This window comes from Apaloderma vittatum, unplaced genomic scaffold, assembly GCF_000703405.1.
Source record: "Apaloderma vittatum isolate BGI_N311 unplaced genomic scaffold, ASM70340v1 scaffold12841, whole genome shotgun sequence".
Taxonomy (NCBI): Eukaryota; Metazoa; Chordata; class Aves; order Trogoniformes; family Trogonidae; genus Apaloderma; species Apaloderma vittatum.
In genome coordinates this window covers 51,239-74,776 of record NW_009700879.1, presented here as the reverse complement: position 1 = coordinate 74,776, position 23,538 = coordinate 51,239, and the positions used below count along the sequence as shown (strand labels likewise).

At 42.1% G+C, this 23,538-nt stretch overlaps 1 protein-coding gene across 1 annotated transcript in view; it reads left to right on the top strand.

Moving 5' to 3' along the window:
* Window positions 1-23,538, top strand: part of PHACTR3 (phosphatase and actin regulator 3) — a 48,465-nt gene that overhangs the window by 3,407 nt on the left and 21,520 nt on the right. Inside the window, exons 3-7 of the mRNA XM_009878927.1 lie at window positions 1,980-2,162; window positions 5,227-5,430; window positions 9,379-9,643; window positions 11,033-11,280; window positions 17,723-17,876. Coding sequence (XP_009877229.1) covers window positions 1,980-2,162; window positions 5,227-5,430; window positions 9,379-9,643; window positions 11,033-11,280; window positions 17,723-17,876 — 1,054 coding nt within the window. The remainder of the gene's footprint in view (window positions 1-1,979; window positions 2,163-5,226; window positions 5,431-9,378; window positions 9,644-11,032; window positions 11,281-17,722; window positions 17,877-23,538) is intronic.

Here is a 23,538-nt window from a genome sequence, read left to right as displayed (position 1 = left end):
CTGGGGCCCCTCTGCCCCTCTCTCCTCTCCAGCTCAGCTCTCACAGGACAAATGTCAACCTGCCCCTTGAACACTCATGAACCTGAAATACGGCTTCATTCCAGGAAACCAGCTTGCACTCTGAAAGAGGTTACAGGGTGCAGGCTCTGGCGTACAATGGGATTCACTCCCAACAAAATTACAATCCTACTTCTTCTAATTACTTTGCAATACTCAAGCCTCTGCTGCTTTCCTTACCAGGGGATCTAAGGTCTGTGTTTCCTCCTGTCCCCAGACGATCTCTAAAATACAGTGTTGGGACCCACTGCCAATCCCAGCAGCACACCCACTTTGACCTAAGCACACGCTGATCGTTTCTGACCAGGAACATCACTGTTGTGAGTCTCAGATGCTCCTCAATGGGAGTTCTTCAGCAGAGGTGCCTTCTGGTTGTCATTACTTCATCAGTCATTACACTTTCCATTGGCCAGGATCTGAAGGAACTCACGTCTCTGACTGCAGTTTCTTTGTGGCACAGCTGTCAGCAGCTTGCCTTTCCAAAGGATGTGAGGAACGTGCAAAGCAGAGTTACCTTGAAAACATAAAGCGAGCTTCTCCCAATATTTCTCCCCATTGTGAGCACAAAACTTGGTCAGATATAGCTGTACTTAGAGCGCTGAGAGGTAAGGGCTACCTGTCACAGTGCAGGCAGCTGTTAATACACCGATGACTATGCACAGGCTGCCTCCACAATGAGCCGAAATGTAGGCAATGAACTTTTTTCCCCTCCCTTTCCCTGTATCATAGCAACTGTGCTACTGCAAGAGCTATTTTAAGAACAGTAACTTTTCACCAAACGTGATTATGAAGCAGACTGAGTGAGCTCAGAGTGCAAAAATACTGCATCCCTTCCGCAGCACTTCTGGGCCAAAATCTGATACCCTTACCCAAAAGCACAATAAATTATCCTGCAGATTGTCCGACTAGGATTAAAAAGGAGTAACTTGTGAATGCCAGCTATTTTAAATCAACATTCAAGAAACTTGTCATGATATCATTGCAAGAAAACATAGCCTTGTCAGGAGCTTCCAGAAGGGAGTGTCTAGGGCTGAAAAATACAAGTTAGGAGGTCGGAGGGGACAGCAGACATGTCCATCAGCATGGAGTGCTGGCTGGAGCAGGAAGTAATTGCTTTTTTGGTTTGCAACAGTGACGAAGATCTTGCAAATTCTGAGACAGTTGTGAAGTAAAAGGATAGTTTGTATTCTGAGGACTCTTGCCTGAATAGGAGAATACTAGAAAAGCTTCAGTCATCAAGATCCGTACAGCTGCAGGGATCACTGGCACAAAAATCTTTCAGAGTAAGCAAAGGGAGCAGTTTCTAGGTCTGCATGAAGAGGGATTTGAATTTCTGATCAGCTCAATCACACAGGACGCTTTTCAAAGCCGAGTAACTAAAACTATGCTTAAAACCTACAGCTTGGTAGGGAATATTAGCAGCCTTGTCTTTGGTAAGGCTCCAGCATTACTGCTGGGGCAGCTGGATAGCAGCGTGTCGTGCGTGGAGCCTGACACAGCTCAGACACGTCAGACTGACCCGTGAATGTGCTGCACCGTGAGCCCTGCTCATGGAAGGAATTAGCTTCTCCCAGACACCTTTGATTTCCCATGTGTGTGTTCATCTCCCACAGAGCAGGTGATTTGAGAGTTACAGTGGCCTTCCTGTTCATGCACAATGGCCATTTGCCCAGGCTGCCAGATGCCCACAGAAGAAGGTGCCCTGCTGCAAAACTGGGTGGATGATGGTATCCAGAGGGGTTGGTCTCCACAAGCTTTGCCTTACAGATGCTTAACACTGTTAGAGATCAGGTGCTGCTCTAAGACAAATCTCAGTCCTCAGAACTGGCAGCTTCGAGGCTCACTCTTCTCAAGGGGATAGCAGGGAGCTTCAGCTTTCAGTGCTTGTGGTTTAATTAAGATGAAATGATTTGGTGTTTTAGATACTGAAGGCAAAGGCTGCACTGGTGATGATGCCACAAGAACAACACAGAGTGACCCTCCAGCTACTGCGTGCCAGGCACTTGCCTCAGAAGAGGTGCAGGAAGAGACTACAATAGCAGCCACAACGGATGTGACCTCATTTGGTGAGGAGCTGCATTTGGATGAGCTGAAAGAAGATGCAGGTATTGGATATAAAATGTTTTCAAAAACTATAAAATGTTAAAAAAAAATGACTTTAGCTTCTGCTAATCTGCCTTATGAGGAGTCAAATATGTCATTGCATTAAAGGGTCAGAGCACCTGGTTGAGCCCAGCCCATGCTACGTTAGAAATGAGGACTTCAAAACTGTGAGCTGTGAGATTGCTACCAAACTGAGGGACCACACAAAGCTTGGCATAATGAGATTAGTTGGATTATGAGACGATCCAGTCTTGGCACGGTGCCCCTTTGGTATTAGCAGTGACTGCTGTGAAGATGAAACAAGCTTCTCTTAATAACATTTCTTAAAATTCCGTGCCAAGCCTGAAACTGTTTGCCCTGGCTCAGGAGAACAATGTCAATACACAGCCCACACTGTCCATATCATCACCCTGTCTACAACATGCTGCAAATACAAGTGAATTTCAATACCAGGAGCGCAAATAAGCTAAACCAAGGTCCTTTCACGCAACTGTGCTTTGGCAGAGCACATCAGAGACAGCAGTTCCTCGGAACCAGAGCAACCAGGCACAACTCAGCAGCAGAAGGTTTTCCATTCACTTCCCGACAGCCAAGAAATGCAAAGCTGCAGAGATAAAAGCCTAGTACTATAAAATTTACCTTACACTGCATTCAAATTTGCATATTAAAGCTTTCAAAATTATCCAAATTTCTTACGTCTTTTTCTCTAATCCTAGTTCTTTTTATTGTGTTGCAAAGCTTTTCCTCTGTTCTGTAGTTCTTTTCCTCCATTTTTGAGGTGTCTTTTTTTACAGGTTCCAAAAAATAAAAGTGGGATTATCTTCCCCTGTCTCCCTAGTCTGCAAAACTCCGCTTCTATTTTTTGGAAATCCTATCCCTTGTATTTCATCCTGAGGATGTGGGATGAAGGCCATGGAGGAAAAGAGGAAAAACCAAAAGGAAATATTTGTTTGGTTAATACACAGTTTTCCCCACATAACCTAGCCAATGGCTTGGGCCCAGTCCCAAGGGGGGATTTCTACCTAGCAGCGCGATGGCATTTTGACAAGTGGCACTCCACAAATAATTAGCTACTCCAGTAAGGAGTCTAGTGCTGAGTACATGGAGTATTTTCATTTTTTTTTCTCTGCAGTATGAAATCTGTTAATAGGTTTGCATACTCAAGACTTGGGTCAGCCTTCAGACTGAGTCAAACGTGCTTTGTTACCAGAAACAGCCACAGAAAAAAAAACAGAGGCAAACAGCTCTTTGCAGGGAATGTAAAATGAACATTCTTTAGACAACAGTGCATAATGCCAGGGTTTTTTTCATGATACTGCTCTCAGAACAGGATGGACTTCATAAACGAAAAGACCTGTTTGGCTGTGTTTTGATCCACCTTCTCCACAGGAAAGTTCCCACTATGGCTGCTTCTCTGCATTTGTGCCAAACAGCACCTCATGTTACTGCCAGAAGAAAGTATTGTGCCACTCAAGGGAATGCACTGAAATCTAACTTCCCTATCAAACTACTAACATCTACTGGCACTCTTCATCTTTCTTTCATGTAACACATTAGTGACTTTATTTTTCTCTTCCTCTACTCCACATTTTGTTTTCTATGTAGCAGGCACAAGAATACAAAGTGATGTCAACCTGGAACAAAGCATTTCCCTAGAAGTCTATTTAAAAGAAAATTATTTCCTTCTAAAATTCAGGCAACTATCACATATGGCAGCTTTCCTATCAAGCCAAATTTCACATTAATTCCTGTTAACGATGCATATTTATTGTGCTTTCCTATCTTTTTTGAATGACAAATGCTCACTCCTCCTCTCCTAGGCATACTCATTATTCTGTTTGTCAACAAATTAAATGCTATTATCTTGCCAGTGCTATTATCTCCAACTGCCTAAGTGCTCTGGTGCCTCCCCATGTGCTCTAGACATGAGGACGTTGAATATTCACTAATACAGAGAGTTTGTGTTCTAAGTAAGACATAAAACTGAGACAAGGAAAGATTTGTGATGGGACAGCTTTGGATGCCCACTGTTGTGAGTTCTTAGGAGGTGCCTCAAGCCTCTCTGTGGGTCCCCACATCTGCCAAGGCAGAGACACGTAACAGAGTGTGAAAGTTGAACAATGAGGCACTGTCTGAGTTTAAGCACTGCCAGAGTCAGCTGGTATCTGAGCAGGATTCAAGGATGTTAATTTTGGACTTCATCGCTGAAATTCCACCTATGTCTTGCTTCAGCTTCATGTCTTTTTGGATCTATTTCCCTGTGCTCTCATTACAGCCAGGTCGATTTGATGAACTGCTCAGTGATTCAGCCTGTATTAAGAGCTAAGCGCTCTTGCCATCTTTCCTGAAATTAATGCTACCTCATCATCTCGGATTAAGGCTTTGGTGACTGAAGTCTTTCTTAAGTAATTCACCCATCGTCTGTTCCACACTAGTTGCTGAGATCCAATGGCAAATTTTGTTCATGGCAGGCTTTTCTTGGTTATTGACTTTAACCTCAGGAAAGAACAGTTCTGGAGTTGGGTACAGTAAGAGAAGACTTGGGATGCAAGCTGAAGTTGTGAATTAAATAAGTTAAAAAGAAATTGTGAAAATAAATGTGTACAACAAACAGTTGGAAAGTCAGCTTTCTTGTGGTATTACTGGTTTCACATTTTTTTGCCATTTTGCTGTGTGTTCCTAGCATAGAAGAGTACTCACTCAGTAACTGCCACTGCAGCTGCATGCTCTAAGAAGACTCATTGCAGTTTTCAAAAGTTGCTTTGCCTTGCTGTCTTCATTATTTCAAAGAAAGAAAAGGGGAAAAAGCTTTAGGGAAGTAAGGGAAACTCAGCAGCTTTCTCAGGAACATCAAACCTAACAGTTCTTCAATATCCTCATACATTTCATACTTTACCTGCTTTGGCTGGCTGATTATTTCACACAATAATCATTTTCACTATGGAAAAAAAGTGCTTCTAGCTGTGTGCCATGTGTTCTGCTTTTCTGAATGTTTCTGGCATTGTCCCCTGGCCTATCATTATTACTAACTTCATGTTCCATTAATTTTACTCATCTTTCTACTAGCCAAGAAACCTTCAGCGCCCACGGAAGAATTAGATGATGCCAGCCTGTCAGCATCTGAAGACAGTCCACAAGCCTTACTTGTATCTGAATCCACAGATTCCCCCCAGAAACAGACAGAAAGAAACCCAGCACAGCTTCCCAGTCCTCCGTTGCTCCCAGCTCCACCACCCAAGGCAATCTCCAAAATCACAAAGGGTGTAACAGGTCAGTCATTACTGGTCAGTAAAGACTTTCCCATCCCTTATGTGTTGTTCGCCTACACAGCACAGCATAGATTTTTTTCTTATGTCCTTTTTTTAAGTGTATTGCCACAAACTGCTATGAATCAGGCTAGTTATATTGAGCAAACAGAATACTACTGATTTCCATACTGAGTGATTTAGTTGCCTGATAGCAACACCCTGATCCTTTGTACTTCACGTATTTACCTGAATCTCTCCAGGGATTATTTGTTGCAAGTCTATTGCACCAAACACATGTAAAACAAATCAAACCAGCTGCAGGTATCTGCTGAATCAGATGCTCATATCGATATGGCATAAAACACATGCAAGATTTAAACGTTTTCATTACCTAGGCTCCCACTGGAAAACAGTAGAACAGCCAAAATCAAGATCAAGTCAATAGGCTGTGTAGAGGTTTCAGGCTGAAGGGTTTGCTCTCCAGGGTAGGTCTAAACCAGAACTATGAAATCTAGTCTAGGAACACAGAACACACATAAGTGATACACCTGGCTCCCACAAACCGATCCTCCATGCCAGACTTCATTGACTGTTTCAAGAGCAATTCCTCTGGGCCTGATTTCCTTACGTATTGCCAATGTTGTTACATTTCCCAACATTCTGGCACAGCAGAAAGGGTGTTAAAGTGAATATGATTTTAGTTTGTTCCAATTTTAGGGCCCCTACATATGGCAAAAGCAGTTAAAAGGGGCTTACTGCAAATTAGAATCAATCTGACATCTAAATGTCAGATCTGTTGGATATTTAGACTTTTAAATGACAGCCATTATCTCAGCCCTGATTTGCATCCACACTTTGCCACGGACACAATGAATACGGTTTTCAAAGTCACCAGGAAACAAAATATCAGAGTGGCATAGTGATCTGACCACTGGGGTCAGAAAATATTGAGGTTTTCAGTCTTTTCAAGGAAAATTACTTGTATTTGTTTCCTATAGAAAATATCCATACTTTCCATGCTTAGAAGGTGTAAAAGTTTGAGTGGGAGCTGGATTCAAAAGGCATCATAAGGCTCCTTGTTCATACTGCTTCTACATGCTGTGTTACGGGTCAGGTTCTAGCCTGCCCCTTCCACTCTGCAGCATGAGCAGGCACAGCCAGGACACCGCTTTGACTTTACTCAACTGACAAGAAGACCATGCTCTGCATTAGATATAGGCTGTTTGGAAAAGCTGACCCGTAGAGGGTAACAAGATTACAGTTCCACCAGGCACTTCACAGCATTTTGAGTCGAGATATTTTGCTACTTAATCAAAGTATTTCCTGTAACATCTAGGATATTGTGAGTTTTAATATTTCAGTGTCATATAAACTTTCCACAAAGAACAACTCTTAATTTTCATAATGACTCCAATAACTATAGGCCCTTTTTCAATCATGGCTATATTTTTGTTTAGTTTTTGTTTGCATGTGGAGGCAGTGGTAAGTTAAGATTAAACAAATATGGTCAATGAGTGAAAGGGAATACAAATGTACAGGGAGAGAGAAAGAGCCATTGTAAAAGAAAAGGAAGATGAAGAGGTTGAAAAGCTCCTCAGTGTTTAGTTTTTTCCCCCTTAACAATGTTAGAGATGCTGTTAGCAGAGGAGTGAGGAACAAGCCAAGCACCAATTAATCACAGAGAGAGGAGGAACAGGGCAAGGTGCTAAGACATCACTTTGCAAGATTATTCACTGAACAGCTGTCATTAGGACAAATAAGGTGTGATCTAAGGAGACTCTCAACTCTCAATATTGGCCCAAGCTGCAATGAGGACAAAACTGGCCCTTGACCTGTTCCAGGAACAAGCAGATATAAAGACAAAACAAAGTCTCTCCTCCCTTCCTGCTTTAACGTTGAGCTGAAGCTGGAGTTCTTGCTCTGAGTAAACACTGACACCTCCTCTCACTGTCCAGTGCTATAAACTGACTTGAGCTGTTTCCTTTTCATCCCCTCAGGCCATGTATTAACCGGCAACAACTGATCATAAATGTCCTCTGTGCATCTCTGTAGTACCACATAATCAAAATCCCCCGAAGTGTCAAAAAACCATCTTTGCTTAGCAGAGGTTGGCTGCAACAGCCGTCCCGATCAACGCAGGAGGATCCTTGGGTTGGGAAAGAGGCTCATTGGCAAGACATTGCATGTTGGGCACCTAGACAACTGAAGAAAAGCCCTTGGGCTTTCAGACATTTCAGATTTTAAATAAGGTGACTTTTGGACTAGTTTGATCCCAATCTCCAGGATGTATAGAGAGATGAATGAAGCTCTGGCCATTACTTAGGGTTTTGTGTTGGAGGGAGAGATGTGCAAAAATGCCTTCCAAAAATGGAAAAAATTAATGGGTTTATACCTTTCTAAGAATAAAAGATTTTTATTGTGGGTACAACTCTCCTCATTGAAGGATGCTGTCCTCATCCCACAAATGTGAAAAAGAGGATAGGCTTAGTGGCGTCGCTACAAATTTTTGATGTTAGAGTTTGGTTATGGCTACAGCCCTTCTTCCTACTTGTGCTTTTGCTGTTGTCCTCAGTAATTCTGCCCTCCAGCCTCCAGATGCCCAGCTCTATTTGCAGCACTACCCTAAATAAGTTGTACCAGATTTCCAACAATGAACTTAAGGCATGTAGTTGGTAGCCAACGTGCTGAATGCTGGATCTGAGAAGAAATACTTGATAACTGAAATTAATATTAAAACCTACTTCTGTCCTCTACAGTTTTCTAGTAAGTTACCCTGCTATTAGGAGCCAAGTCCTTTTTATATGGGTATTCCAGGATAATCCTGGCCTAAGCAGAAGTTCTTCTCTGCTATGAGCTGAAGAATTTATAAGTAAGTGAAAAAAAGTAAAAATGATCTGTGAAAACGAGTTTGTACAAAAGCTGTGCAAGCTGTCAGTTTAAATTCCTGTTTAAAACACTAGGTGGCAACAAGAGAGAAGAAATGCTCTGTTGTATGACGAACTCGGCTGCCTTTTTACATCCAGACTGAGCTATTGGTGTAAACACCACCACACGCCGGGGTCTTGGGACGCAGATCTAAGGGAAAGGGGTATAGAACTGCGGAACAGAGTCAGCATCTTTTTCAGGCCAGATGCTCAGTTCAGAGCATGAAACTACCAAATTGACAACCAGGGAAATTTCCACTGTGTTTGGGACTCGAGTGCTAGAGAAATATATATTAAAAAGTCTAATTTTGAACAAAATCACAGAACCACAAGAATTGCCCGGATTGGAAAAGACCTTTAACATCATCAAGTCCAATCATTAACCTAACACTGACAAGTCCTCGACTAAACCATATCCCTAAGCATTTATGTCAACATGATTGCCCCACCCTTCTTTTTTCTTCTTAGTCTTCCATACCACATCTTTCATTTGGATTTCACTTGGCAAGTTTTGTTATGAGAACATTATCCTCATATTATAATGATTTTGGCATTTCCTCAACTGGCATATGAAAGTTAGAGGTCTAAACTGTGCAGCAATCACAGAGGAGCATATAATAGACGCTGGTACATTCTGTCCTGACCGAGAACCACAGTGCATGAATTTTAATACAGTCCGTCAGAGTCCAGCAGAGAAAGTGCTAGATTTGAGAGCCACCGCAGTACAGCCATTGATGGTTTGGAGGAACAGTACAAGCAATCAAGGAGGCATTTATGGGCTGGGAAAAGGAGAACCCAATACTGTGAGAAAGAGGGGAAATAGGGGAGGCATCTATTTCAGAAGATCAAGGATCTGGATCTGTGTAATATGAGCCTTTGGAATTCAGGCAGTTAATCAGCATAACCAGTTACCTCCTGTAAAGAACAAAATCATCACCATTTTTCTCTGTTCAACACCAAAAATTAGTTTCAATGCAGACTCTGTGTGCATAAGAAAAAAAAAGCAGCAGCATTGCACAACCTCTTACCCTCTTGTGTTTTGACAGCAGGAAGTGAAATAGACGACCCAGCCATGAAATCTCCTCCTTCCACTATCTTGAAGAATTATGTCATTGTTGGTTCCTCCCAAATCTCAGGACAAGCTGCCCTCTTCCATCCCTCCGGCCAGAAAAGTTCAGATCCCCATGTCAGAGGACAGATAACAACACCAACTGGTTCCCCTCACCTGGCTGCCGTCCATCTGCCTTTACCTCCCAGCAGAGTCATTGAAGAACTCCACCGGGCTCTGGCCACCAAACACCGGCAGGACAGGTACCTACAGCCTCTTGCCTATAGGGGTGCATGAGAAGAGTCATTGCACTGAATCATTTTTCTTGGTAAATATTCCTACCCTGTTAGCATTGTATTAACTTCTACAGATTGGGTTTGCCTTTTTCTTGATGTCGCTTTGAACATCCATCCCTAGTTAAAGGGTTTAATTTGGCAGTTACTTCATAGAATCATAGAGCAGTTTCAATTGGAAGAGACCTTCAAGATCATGAAGTCCAACCTATGTCCTGTCTCTTAAAGATCTCCAGGGGTGGCAGGTTCTTCCAATGGCTGACAACCCTCTCAGTAAAGAAATTCTTCCTAATATCCAACCTGAACCTCCCCTGGCACAACTTAAGGCTATTTCCTCATGTCCTATGACTTGACACTAAACAGAAGAGACCAATTCCCGTCCTGCTACAACCTCCTTTTGGGTAGTTGTAGAGAGGGATAAGATCTCCCTTCAGTCTCCTCTTCTCCTGGCTAAACAGCCCCAGATGCCTCAGGTGTTCCTCACAGGACACATGCTCCAAATGCTCTACTAGCTTGGTAGTCCATCTCTGTACCCTCTCCAGCACCTAATGCCCTTCCTGTAGTAAGGGGCCCAAAAGTCTGTTCTTCCTTTATAAGGAGGCTACTGTAACATGGAAGTAGGTAAAATCATTTGATAACCCTTAACCTATTGTAAAATAAAATCTCCCCATAAGATACCCAGTTAGAGTAGCTAAGACATATCCTGCCCTAAATATCAGTACTCCATGTATGAGAAATGCTATTATTTCAGTATATGTCTCCTGGCTTACACATGAGTATATACAGTATCCACTTTTAATACAAATGTCCATGTGGAAGTACCTTTGGTACTTCATCTGATTTTCATTATAAGCCCTCATGTATTAGAGGAGGACAGAGATAACCTTTTCTATCATAGAGCTTTGGAGTTACGTTGGCAATATTTCTCAATTCCATAACAGCTATTGTAATGGGGAATAGATTCATGCAATACCATTTCCAGGCCCTGTTAAACTTTTGTCAAGATCATAAAATATCAGAATGCTAGTATTTCATGTTATGTATGTTTTACATTAGAAGGATGTGCTGTGTGTTTTTCTTTTAATTCAGTACAGTATAGCCTGTGGCTATAAATCAAAGAAACACATTAGTCACCACCCTTCTGTAGCTTATTTTTATGACAGAGATAGGAAAGTAGATCTGTGTTAGCCATTTGCAACACAGTCTTGAGAATGCCATCCCGTGCTGTCCCATGTTGTACTCTCTGCCTCGGTCTTCACGAGCTACAAGACATTCTGCTCATTGTCACGTAACGATAAGTTCCTACCGTGGCAATAAAAGTCTTTTTACAAAACTGGGCTGTGCACCTTCCACCCACAGCTTCCATGGAAGAGAAAGCAAAGGCTCTCCAAAAAAAAGAGTGGATGTCCGTCCATCCAGAACATCTAGCATTGAGCGCAACAAGGAGAAGGAGAACTCACTGAGTTACAGCAGCGATTCAGAAAATAAGCGGAACTCGGTTAAAGAGTCGGATGAGAACAAAGAGAATATGATCATGAACTCAGAGCTCAAAGAAGACTCTGTTTTTTATCAGGATGAGGAAGTTTTGAATGACTCCGTTATTTCTGGTAAGGAAAGTCACTTATTATATTGTAAAGATATATTATCATAGCTGAACAGAATGCTCTAAACAAGGCAGCATTCCTGTATTGTCACATCAACTTTTTCAAGGAATCCTGGTGAAAAGCAGAAGTTAAATTTGTGTCATAGTGACTGTGATCATGTTTGTCTTGGTAGGTACTTGCACAATAGGATGACGTTTAGAGTTATGATGGTCAGTCAGTGTAACAGTATGCTTTACCCTTTCAGATACTTACGTTCCCTTTGTACTGCTACATAGGAATGGCAGCACTTGCAGACACACCTCACTGTCAGCAGGCAAAGCTTTCTACGTACCTGGTGCCAATGCTGGCAACGTTTTGGAAGCCTCCCATTTTAGGACTATGATTTCAGTGCAGTGACGGTACAGTGAAAATGGAAGAGACCAATGAATCTAGGAAGGACAAACATCCAGAGAAAATATCTTTAAGAAGAGAGTTGCTCTCCATTTGGTCCATTTCTTGAGACATATGGGGAATGCACTGTATAATCCTGAGCAATTATTTAAGTGTGCTTCGGCAAAATAATCAGCTCTCATTAGAAAATTCATTTTTCATTCAAGCTTTTAATGTTTTCCACGTAGCAAGGCAAAGATTCAGTCTGATATTAATCCTTCAATCTCTACATCAATGCATTAAAAGAAGACAGACAGAGAAAAATTCATTAAAAAATAATTGTTATAACAGATTAAGGATGAATTTTAAAAGGAGCTATCAAGCAGGATGCATGAGTTCCGTTCCTGTGTCTTAAGAAACTTAGTGACACCATAGACTGAGATAAGACAAAATAAAAGAGAATCCCTTGCATAATTGCTGTGCATTTAAGAGTAACTTAAAAAATCAAAATCGCCTTCTAAGTTCTATTTCTTTTTTTTCTATGTGTTTATAAAAGTGGTCTCTTTTTGTATAAATTCTAATAGCTAGAGGCATCCAGAAAAAAATATCTTAACCCCTACTAGGAAAAAATTGAATATTTTACTGTTGAAGATGAATATTCTGTATATTTAAAAATAATTATTCACTGTCTCTGAAGGTAGAAATTATGACAGAAGGGCATTAGTTGTTGTTATAGTTACAACAGCCCAAATTTAAAATGCCCAGGGCCAAAACCACATACAGACTTGTTTCCCCAGTTCTTGTGACCGTGTGCTAGTAACGGAAATGCATATGCAGGTATGCAGACAGTTGTTTAGATGCCTTGTCTGAAAGGCTGAAAACTCAAGGATTTGTTATGAAATTAGGTAGCGCAGTGATTGTATACAGATCAGTATTTATCTGCAGATGTACAACAAGCACAAAAGGAGCAAAGACGGTCTATCTTTTGTTAAAGAGGCTCTAGATATGAATACAACCCCTTTTTCCATGCAGAATGCTTTCCAACTTCAACATTTCCAACTTCTTTCATTTCTCTTATTGTAGATACAGAGCCTTCTTCATCATAATAAATTTGTCTCACTCTTTGGTTTTCAAGTCTCTTCACATCTAAACTTCAGTCTTTGCACCAGGAAGCCTGTCCCATACATCCATGAAACTTATCCAAGTCAGCAGCAACTTGAGCTTTTTATTTAAAGTTGCTGAAGGTCATTGTGGACTACCCTGCCCTTGCAGGTTGTAAATATGCATTTACAAACACCAATTTCTTGTACAAGCCTGGTGCCTGCTCTGCCCATGTTTAAGTTCAGGCACATTTTAGAGGCACAACAAAAACCCAGGATTCCGCTTGATTTCTAATGAACGAGATGTCTAACCAACGCGGCCGTGAACGGGTAACAGGGGAAGCCGGGCAACACAGCCGCTGAGACCAGACATCCTGGTGTGGGGTGGTAGAACCTCATCCCCCGAGGAGAAAAACCACTTTGGGGATGGGACCACTGCCCATTTACACAGCACCAGCTGGGACACAAGCAAAGCATTCCTGGTCTTGACAGCGGGTGGCACTGATTGTGCCAGCATTCATTCAAATGCACCCGTTCGCATTTCAGAGAGGAATGAGAGAGGAGTGACAGGGATAGCACCAGAACAATGCCCTGAAAAGTTCCAGATGCTTTCTAGGTTAAAAAATCTGGGCTGGTTTGCAAGTCAGGAGGTAACACTATCCATTAATCCAAAGGTGCTTTAAATTAGTGCCCCGCCTTAGTACGCCACCAACTTTGCCACTGCGATGCTGAACAGTGCATCAGCCCAGTGATTACAGGGAGATCAGGACAGGTCACAGATGACTCTGGAAAAAGTGAGGCATTGTAACTTGGCTTTCCGTTAGGTCTCTACTCAATAAATGGTTCCTTGAAATCTCTAAAAACACAAGGCAAGACAGTAGTCCGGCGTATGAGCTTAAAAAATAGCAAGTAGCGTGCAACCCACAACAGATAACTAATGCAAGCAAGGTCTTTCCATAGTATTAAGATTTGCCTTTTGAATGACAGAAAGAACAGTAAACATACAGGAAAGTAAATGTCATGATTCAGCTGAATTCAAAGAGAAACTTTTGTCAGAAACCTGCAGGCCAAGCATGAAAAGAGTGTGAATTTTCAAAGCATTTACTTTTTACCTAGCTGAGATGCTGTAAATCATAGAACAAGTCACAGCCAAGATCCTGCCCGAGATAGCTTGGTGATGGGGCAGACTGGCTTTAAAAATGCCTTTTTGACCAGAAAAAATAACCCTTAGAAAGAACATACTTAAATAAAGGCATTTGCAAGTTTCACTTTCTACTGAGACAGTGATAAGCAAAGAATTTGCCTCAGGATGCTGAAAATGGATGTGGGGAAAACGAGTTTGCAGGTTTATCTCCTCTTTGTTCTTATGTTTGTTTATTTATTTGTTAATTGATTATGAAACATGGAGTAGAATAACAGACCTGGCCATCAGTAGGCTGATCAAGATGAAAACAAGATGAATTACACAGTGCTTCCCAGCACATCTTCCTGAAGGGGGTAACATCACCTCTGTCTTTTCACTTTGTTGGGCAGGTATTATTTTTCTGGAATTAACCCAATTGGTCAGGCATGGGGAATGGTTCCTTAGACTAGCATATCAGCTTAATCCAGATCTCTTGCATTTTTATTTGGTGAAATACCCTAAAGGTTAATCAGTGCCCAGTGCATATGGACCATGGGAGTGGCTATAGCATAAGCCTTTTAGAAATTCTGACATCTGGATGAAGCGAGTACAGCTTATCCTGAGTGGGTTATGCTCTCTCAACTGCCCTAAAACAACAGCAGGATTTGGGTGAAAGGTGAGATTTTTCAGATATGATTTGTATTTTTAATTTCATGAAGTGGTAGGCTCTAAGTGTGCAGCAGAGCAGCCTGGGAGCAGTCAAGCCCCTGAAGAGCAGCTTCATTTTACTTTGTTTCAAGCCAAATATTGCAGTGTTCCATCTCACTTTGAAATACAAGCCTCTAGGGCACACAGGGAGCTAGCTTAAGCCAATGTCTCCACATTGGCTTAAAAATCTGACTTCTGGTGAAAAAGTCCAGTCTTTTACCTGCAGAGCACTGGGTTCAGCCAGTCTTTGATGAGAGGAGGGACAGCAGAAAATGAGCCTGCACCTTTTCTCAACAAATAGTCATTGTGATTCTAGCCCTTGTCCTCCCACCAGTCTTTTACCTGCAGAGCACTGGGTTCAGCCGGTCTTTGATGAGATGAGGGACAGCAGAAAATGAGCCCTCACCTTTTCTCAACAAATAATCATTGTGATTCTAGCCCTTGTCCTCCCACAGTTCAAAGATCAGGTATAGTATGGTATGGCAAGTCATTTTATAACAGCTTGAAGGGAGTAGGGATAGCCCCATATGCTCATACTGTAGCTGTCACCAATGAATGGGAGAATAACTGTTTAGGGTGAATCTCCAAAAAAAAGGTAATAAAAAATTATATATATATATAAAAATATCTCTATATCCTTTTATCTTTCTCTATATTTAAATAATATACCTATACTACACATAAAGCTCCCTTGTTTTCTTCTAAACAGTTCTGGACGCAGACGTAGGCATGTGCTGCATAGTGTGTACATATATTGCCTTCAGTGCACCCAGTATGCCCAGAACTGCCTGCAAATATCCTGTGCAGATGGCCAGCACGTGGGCAGCACGTCTATCACGTTCTGGAGACGTTGAACTTAATGTGCACGTGCAGTCTCTCCTCAGCAATCTCCTGATGTGACCGAATTCCTCTCACTGTCTTTTTAAAATTTCTGGGTGAAAATGAGAACGTGTTCAGGGATACCTGGAAATTTGCTAGTCTCAAATGTGCTTTGGATTGTTTCCTGAAGGAATTCTGTTGGTTCCTGACCAAGCACTGCAATCGCCCACACTGCACCCACTCCCAGGGTGGTGGAGGCTTGACAAATCTTGACGGAGTTCCAAGTCTGTGGCTTCGTGAGCCAAATGTTTCTGATGAAGTCATACATTCAGTTAGCAGAAGGCTGTGTGTGGCATCAGCCAAATCATTTAACTTCTTTATCCATCTGTTAAATGTATACCTACTACTTCACAGAGGGCCGTGTGGTTTAATTTAATTAATGTTTGCAACAGACTTGGAAAGCATTAGGAGGAAGGTGCTAAAAAAGGGCATCTCTAAGTAGGGATTTGAGCTGATGATGGTTTCTGAAAAGTTTAATTTTAGGCCACTACAACTATCAAGAGACTTGTCCCTGCTCACAGAGGGAGACCGTAACTACTCTCTGCCCCAGTCTTCCCAACATGTGTGTGTGGATGTGGTACAGAAGAATATATATATATATATATACACACATAAAGAATAATAACACAGATCCCTAGCAAATAAACCCCCCATACTTGGGAATGAGAATTGATATAGGATTTAGAATCTTGCCAACCTCCAGAGCAGCCTTTAAAAAATAGACTTTAATCCTACCTCAAATGCCAAACAAAAAGACCAATTAAATGCCATTTTCTTTAAAAATGAGGTGATCTTTTCTAGCAAAGGTAAAGCGTTAAATTAAAAAAAAACCCAGAACACTTTTAAAGTAAAAAGGAACCAAATGAAAATAACCTCCTATTATGCATCACACTCCCAAGGTGAAGCAAATAAAGAGATTTAACTGCAGTTCCTGCACACTCTGAAAATACTATAAACCCCATCTGAGTGGTGCTACTCTGCAACGATACTTTTGAGACTCTGCTGAAGCCCTGGACTTCCAGTCTGCATTTGAAGATAGATGGCTTTCTACTTTACAGCCATATTACTGCGTACCTTTCCAAACTAATGGAAAAATGGTTTTTTAAGCTCAGGAGTTCAATTTTCATTTGTTTCGCCTGCTGAAGTCTGAAGAGGTACACCAGAGATACGGGGAACACCAAAGCTCAAACACAGTTCACTCTAGTACGAGTGAAAGGATGTTATTGATGGCAGAGGGGCAGCAGCAAGGACTCAGCACCCAGCACACTGAGGAGCTGTAGACTCCAGCTCAAAACAGCTGCTGCATGTTCTCCTATGAACAGTTCTTTTGTAATGGCAAAGTTTTAGGTTGTCTGGTTTGATGGAAAATGTGTTATCGTATTTTTACAATAAGCACCACAGGTCATGCACTCACAGCAAGTAATTGTGTCTCTTATTGCCTGAATGCCCAATTAAATTGCCAGCGTTCTGCACATCATCTTAAAATGTGGCCTTTTCTTTCATTCCTTGGAATATTTGCCCTGACACTCTTCAGAGGGAAGGGTTTAATGTCAACAGTACAGTACTGATGGCTAAATGAAATTCTATTACGACACACTGTCATACTGAATAGGATGTAGGCATACACAGTGGCTTACATTTAGTGTTAAGAGTTATATGGTGATCAGAATTCTGATCTTCTAATTTTAATGGCAGAAAACCAGAATGACATTTAGAATATATATTTATATATATATAGTGTGTGTGTGTGTAAATATATACACACATGCCAAGTAACAACTTTGATTGTTTCAGTTACCATTATCTATTCCTGGTTATAACTGGTGACCCAAGAGAGGAAAGTGTAATGTGTTGGTCACTCCTGCCACTGCGTGATCAAGTCCTTCTGCAAAAGTACCACTAAATGGTTCAGGAACCAGGGATTGCTCTGGGCTATAGGGATGAAGCAAGATGCTCAGCCTTTGACTTCTAAATTAGTGATGCGAATCATGTCTCAGCTGCAAATAATTTTCACCTGAGAGCACTGCTTGCTTATAATGGATAACAAAGGTAACAAAGGAATATGATCCTTCTGCACTTGCAAGCAGTTTCGTGTCTGAGCCCCGCACAACCATAGTGCTACTTACTGAGAATTATGTGTACAACTGCTCGTTGCACACTGACATACAAATCACTGTCACTCTGTAGGTTTCCTGCTCTTCATATGTTCATGTCTCATCTCCAGGAGCTGTCTTTCTAATAACTTTCTTTTCAATGCATGTCCCAGGTACTTTGCCAAGAAAATGCAAGAAAGAACTGCTGGCAGTGAAACTACGGAACAGACCAAGTAAGCAGGAGCTGGAAGACAGGAATATTTTCCCAAGGAGGACAGATGAGGAAAGACAGGAAATCCGGCAGCAAATTGAAATGAAACTCTCAAAGTAAGTCTACCTAAGAACAGGGAGGAACCGTCCTTTACAATAGAGCATCCTCTGAGTACTGTGAAATGAGACACGGTCACCCATCCCCAAGTCCATTTCCTGCAGGGAATTATACAAGAACTAATTATAGCACATTTTCAGCTGTCAATCAGGCACTGATTTCAATAGCAAACAAAACAGAAATCAATGTGGGAGACAAAATTCCACCAAATCTACCTGCAGCTCCACTGACATAATCAAGATTTGGAGGTCCTCCAGAAAGGCTAGTACTTTAACTTCCCCCCAATATATTTGTTTATTTAACCTAATTTGCTCTGTCAGCACTACCTGAATTTGAGGATAAAGACAATTGTTACAGCTGCGTATTTACTTGAAGAAGGGAAGGCTGCTGTATGCGTTGGCGCCTGTATTTCTGCTTTAAGGAAGAAGCAAGCTGAGCAGCACTGCCTTCACAGGGGTGAGGTGTTTGTGCAAGTCCAGCTGCAGGGCTGGCAGAGACGGTCTGGTTTTCATCAGTAACCAGGGCAACAGGGTAGAGCTATGAGAGAAATAGCATTACTGTGGCATGCAGCCTGAAGCAAAGATTTAAGGTTCAGGCTGCACCATTTGGTTTTGGTGTGTGTGGTTTTTGTTGGTTTTTTTTAAGAGCTACATTTGGATATCTGCAAACATGAATATTTTAGATGAGACAAAGTGGATTGTTAAATAATCTGTGCTGCGCCTGCCCACACTGGGACAGTGAGCACTGCTCACCGCCAGAATGCTTGGTATCAAATTGAGAAACGTGAATAGAAGTTCATTTTCAAGGCTAATTAAATATTAAATATTAAATATCTCTCCTGAAAAAAACATTTATTGATATTTAGACAAGCTCATTCATGTGTGTGCATTTGATTAAACTTTACCTCGGGGGACAGGGACTGTGAAGCACGCATATGGATCAGAGCACAAGTCCTAATGGACCAGAGTTTATTAAGGAAAGCATCGCTGCCATCACCACACTTGCCCTCAGCCAAGAAACAAGCTGCTGAGTGAACCCAGATGAAATTTTGGGTGCCCTTCACGATGTTCCTGCAATGTTGGAGATGGAGTAATCACCTTCCTCTAGCCTCAGTGACCGCTGTTTATTCTTTGTGGCATGGTAGCACTTTACATCCGAAGGGACAAGAGTGCATTGTGCCAGTGGCTGCACAAGACAGAGCAGATGACAGTCCCTGTCATAAAAAACACATACATCCTATGCAAGTAGAAAACATCGCATTACAATTTACGCTGAGTTCCAAGAGTTACAGGCAGAGCTAATCATAGGTGTGCCAAATCTATATCATCATCTTAGGAAGGAAATTGTTATGGACCTTAATCATGGCCTTGATCATCTTGACCTTGGAAGCCTTGGGTATCCATTTCAGGGAGATATTTCAAGATGCACTCTGATATTGTTTACTCCATTATTTGGGCCAATCAATTGCTCATGAAATGTCTTCATAGGTCAGGAGCCTAATTTTATGGCTCTAAAATACACCAAAAAATGGTAATGTCTAGAGGATGGCTAAAAGCCATCTTTGTTCCACGGGCTGGAAGACAGGCCTTCATTAAGCTCTTTCCTCCTGGAACGTGGAAGATTCAGTACATCTCAGGGAACAGACGGCGCAGGATCGCTGGAATAGCCAGGAATGGCAAAGCAGATTGGAAGCAATCTCCCACACAACTTGCAGCACATATGTGCACTGCCAGAGCTCAGCTCAGCTCTTACCTCATCCACCAGAATAGAACATGACCAGGCAAACAAGCTCAGGTGGTGGATGCATGCAGGAAAATATTTACACCAGGAAAAGCAAGTATATGTTCCACTCCCCTCCACATAAATAAAAAAAAAAAATTAAAAAAAATAAATTAAAAAAGGGTACCAGTAAAAGACCAAAGAGTCAAAGCCCTAGAGATATCCCCCTGGAGCTTCTGACTAGGACTGACCAGGTCTCATCCCCCAAAACGCAGACAACTGCAGAGTCCCCACTCAGCACACAACCTGGCAGCAGTGTGGAAACGTAACTGCACTGGGAAGAGTGAAAATCTTGGAGGAGGTTTTGGGGCCTTTAAAGTCACTAATTTTACTAGTACTTGTGCAGCATTATCTCAAGTTCATAGCTAAGGAGCTCACTGCTACGTTCAGATGCGAAGTACTGACCGGGATATGGGATCCAACAGAAATGCCCGTTCTCTGACTGATTTGCCACTACCTGTGCAGATAAGAGCAGCGCTGCTGCTGCTGCACTAGTAATACCTTGATAACAGCAACGGGACTTGCCCGCTGCGCATTTAGCATCAGGCTATAGACTTGTACTTTAGCACAAAAGAATAATGTACAGGCAGATTAGTGAGTAGTCTGCATAAGAATGGCAAGTAAACAGGCAGTTGTTTTCAAAACTAGTATTTTTCAGCACATTTGCAGGAATTTGAAAGCCTATAGCTACCTAGCAAATTGCCTCAGAACTGCAGCTAACACACCCTAGCTCTGTACTCTGGAGGGAATGCTATGCTGACGTATATGATGTGCAAAATACACTGAATAGTAGTGTCTGTGTAACTTCAGAAATGGGGAGACAAAATAATAACATTTTCTCAAAACTGCTATGTTTTTAAATGGTTCTGGCTGTAATACATTTCAACAGTAATTGTGAACCTGCTGACTCTATTGTGCTGATGGGCATTTATGCAGTCAAAGATAAAAATCCTTGTTTTTCTTCACTTTCCCACTCACACCATCTCAAATGAGGGAACTGAGGGCCAGATCTTTTGAGCCAGATTCTACTTTTACAGCAGTGCCAGTCCACCTATTTCAGATTTATTGTTGACTGACAGCAGGATGAGTACAGATTCAGGTATTCATTTATGTGCATTGCTGCTTTTGAAAAGTGTATTTCCCATATTTTGTGCTCCCAGCCGATTCAGTCTACCACTTGTTGCCGTGGAAACATGTATGTCTCCCTCCTCCTCCTCCATCCAAACCGGCAGTATTTCGTTTTCCCCAGACTCCCCTTTCCAGTAGTGTTGCTCTTACTAATTCATGCATCCCCAGTGCCCCAGGCCATAGCGTGCACTTGCAATATTCTACTGTGCATTAGGCAACAGGGCTCCCAACGGGTTTTGGTTCCCATTATTATGTGTTCGGAGTGCAGATAATAAGCCCTCAATGGAATTCAGTGAATTGAGAGCTCTTTGTGTCAAGAGGCAGAAAAGACATTTGCAAGTACGATTATTTGCAATAACTGCTCAGCTGCCTTACAGACTCACTTTGTTCTAGAAGGGGTTTAAGCTAACACCTGGGGGAATAAAATAGTTGCTGACTGAAGAGTGATGCAGGAAAATGTTGTTTAATTAAATTTGATATGTTTAGAAAGTTAATGTTTGAACTGCCTGGGTGGCTGGTATTTATCGAGTATGCCTCGTATAACCACAGTTAAAGACACTGTGTTGTTACTTAATGTTTCAATGAAAACATGAATTCTCAGAAACGATTATACTTGTAATTTTCACTTCATGTTCTGTTTCACCTCCTTGGATATGTGCATAAGTAGACATGATGCATTAAGCGGCACTTAAAAGATTATGGAGACAGGAATTCAAATACAGAAATGCACGTCAAAGGAGACAGACAGGAAGAACAATGGTTTTGTGGACACAGAATAGAATCAGAACTTGAACGCCTAAAACTGATCTTGACCACATTGAAAATCTTGGCGTGGGCAGGTGAGTCATGCTAGGGCAAGGTTTCTTGGCAACGTCAAGTGAAAAGGAGGTGTCTTTATTCAGTGCTTTGCCACATCTGGAAATCTAGTTCTAGTGCTGCCCAGAGGTTCCTGGAAACGCATTTTCAAGTTGAGTTGTCAGAAGCTGCAGATGTAGCTAAATGTGCACCCAGATTAGACCCTGCTTTGTACCTCAGCCTCATGTAACAGAGCGTGAAGTTCACAGTGCTGCTGGAGATGGAACAAAACCAAACAAACAGCACTTCAGATTCCCAGCCTCAAAGCATAAAGCGTGACAGTTCAATACAGAGGAATCATAAAGGAAAATTTTACCTATTGACGAAACAAAAGCTATGGCCCCTTTCCCAAGAACAGCACGTCCAGTGCCACTTCTCCCAGAAGTTTCTCAGCGTGGCTTGGCTCGCTGAAAAGGCATCAGCACTCCAGACAGGGATTCAGTGAGAAGCTGGGCAGATTGCACAGAATTTTTTGGAATATTTTACTTGATTTTGACCAAAATGGGGGGCAGGGGGCAAGGGGAGCACAAACGACTAGTAGCTCTAATGCAGAAACTACGTAGATATTGAATTAAGCCCATTTTATAGGCTAGCCTGAATTCCCCTGGAGATTATCAATGTTTTTTGACGAAGCTGCCACTGTGCTCAAACTCCCACTTACTGAACTAGAAATCAGGGAACTGCCCTGATTTCAGAAGGCTGGAAAGACTGGATGTATTTATTCCAGAGACAGAAAGGCAAGGACAGGCACAAAGAAAAGATCAGCTAATTAGCTGTGTACAATTCAATGCACTTTGTTCTTATTTGGCAGGAATCATCCAGGTAACCTTGTCGCTGATGCTAAAAATAACCCCAGTGAGCACAGCGTGGGAGTCTCTGAAAGCCTCAGCTCCTCACATATGAGACAGGAGCTATATATAGAGCTACGATTTAATTCTGTGGGCGTGTGTGTAAGCCAAGGGAGTCTCCAGTTCTCGTTGCTCTGCTCTAGACAGCACGATGCTGGCAGCAGGGACCAGCCCGGGGGGTTGGTGCTGGAGATTAGCACGTGGCTGCAATATTCTATTAAGAGCTTGCACAGTGCCTGCATGCTTTTTAAACCTGGTGCTGTGTGAGGATTTGGGATTTTTTTTTAATGTTTTGTCCCTTTTTCATTATAGGCTCAGCTTCTCAGGTTACAGAAAGCAAAAATATTGCAGGGGGTGGGGGAAAAGACTGAAAGAGTGGGGAGGTGCAAGTGATAGCCAGGATTTTTTGGAGCTGCCTCCAGGATTTAGATGTCTGGATCCTATAAGCATTAACATTCCCTCTGCCCTTCCTTGGCATCAGGCAGCGACACACAGTCAGAAACCCTGTTATGTAGCCAGTGACAGACAGCACTGGTTTAAGGTCAAGGAGGCTGAGATTTAGTGTCTGCTGCCAGAGTTATTCTCAGACTGTCTTCAAGGATAAGAATCAGGAGGAAAGGGAGAAAGCTCAAGTTTTGTTAACATGTCCAAGCACTGAGTCAGTTTAGCCTCCTGTTTACAGGGATTTTCAGGTCCAAGGGAGCTGCAGTACAGCTTAAACAGGTATTAGAAGGGGTTCAAGTACATCTGGACATGCCATATCTTTAACCCTGTCCCTTACGGACTGAAGAACTCCTCAGAAGGGTAGTTCTTGTTCCCTTTCAGGTATTACACTTCCAAAACCAGAATGAACTGCATTAATGTGAATCCTTGGTCAGCAAGTAGCAAACCTAACGGCTCTGCATGCGCAGCTGTAATGGACCCATAAGGGACTGAAGCTTTTTAACCAGAGTTGCTTGTTTGTTTTAGTAATAGAATCACAGAATGTTCGGGGTTGGAAAGGACCTCAAAAGACCATCTAGTCCAACCCCCTGCCAGAGCAGGATCACCT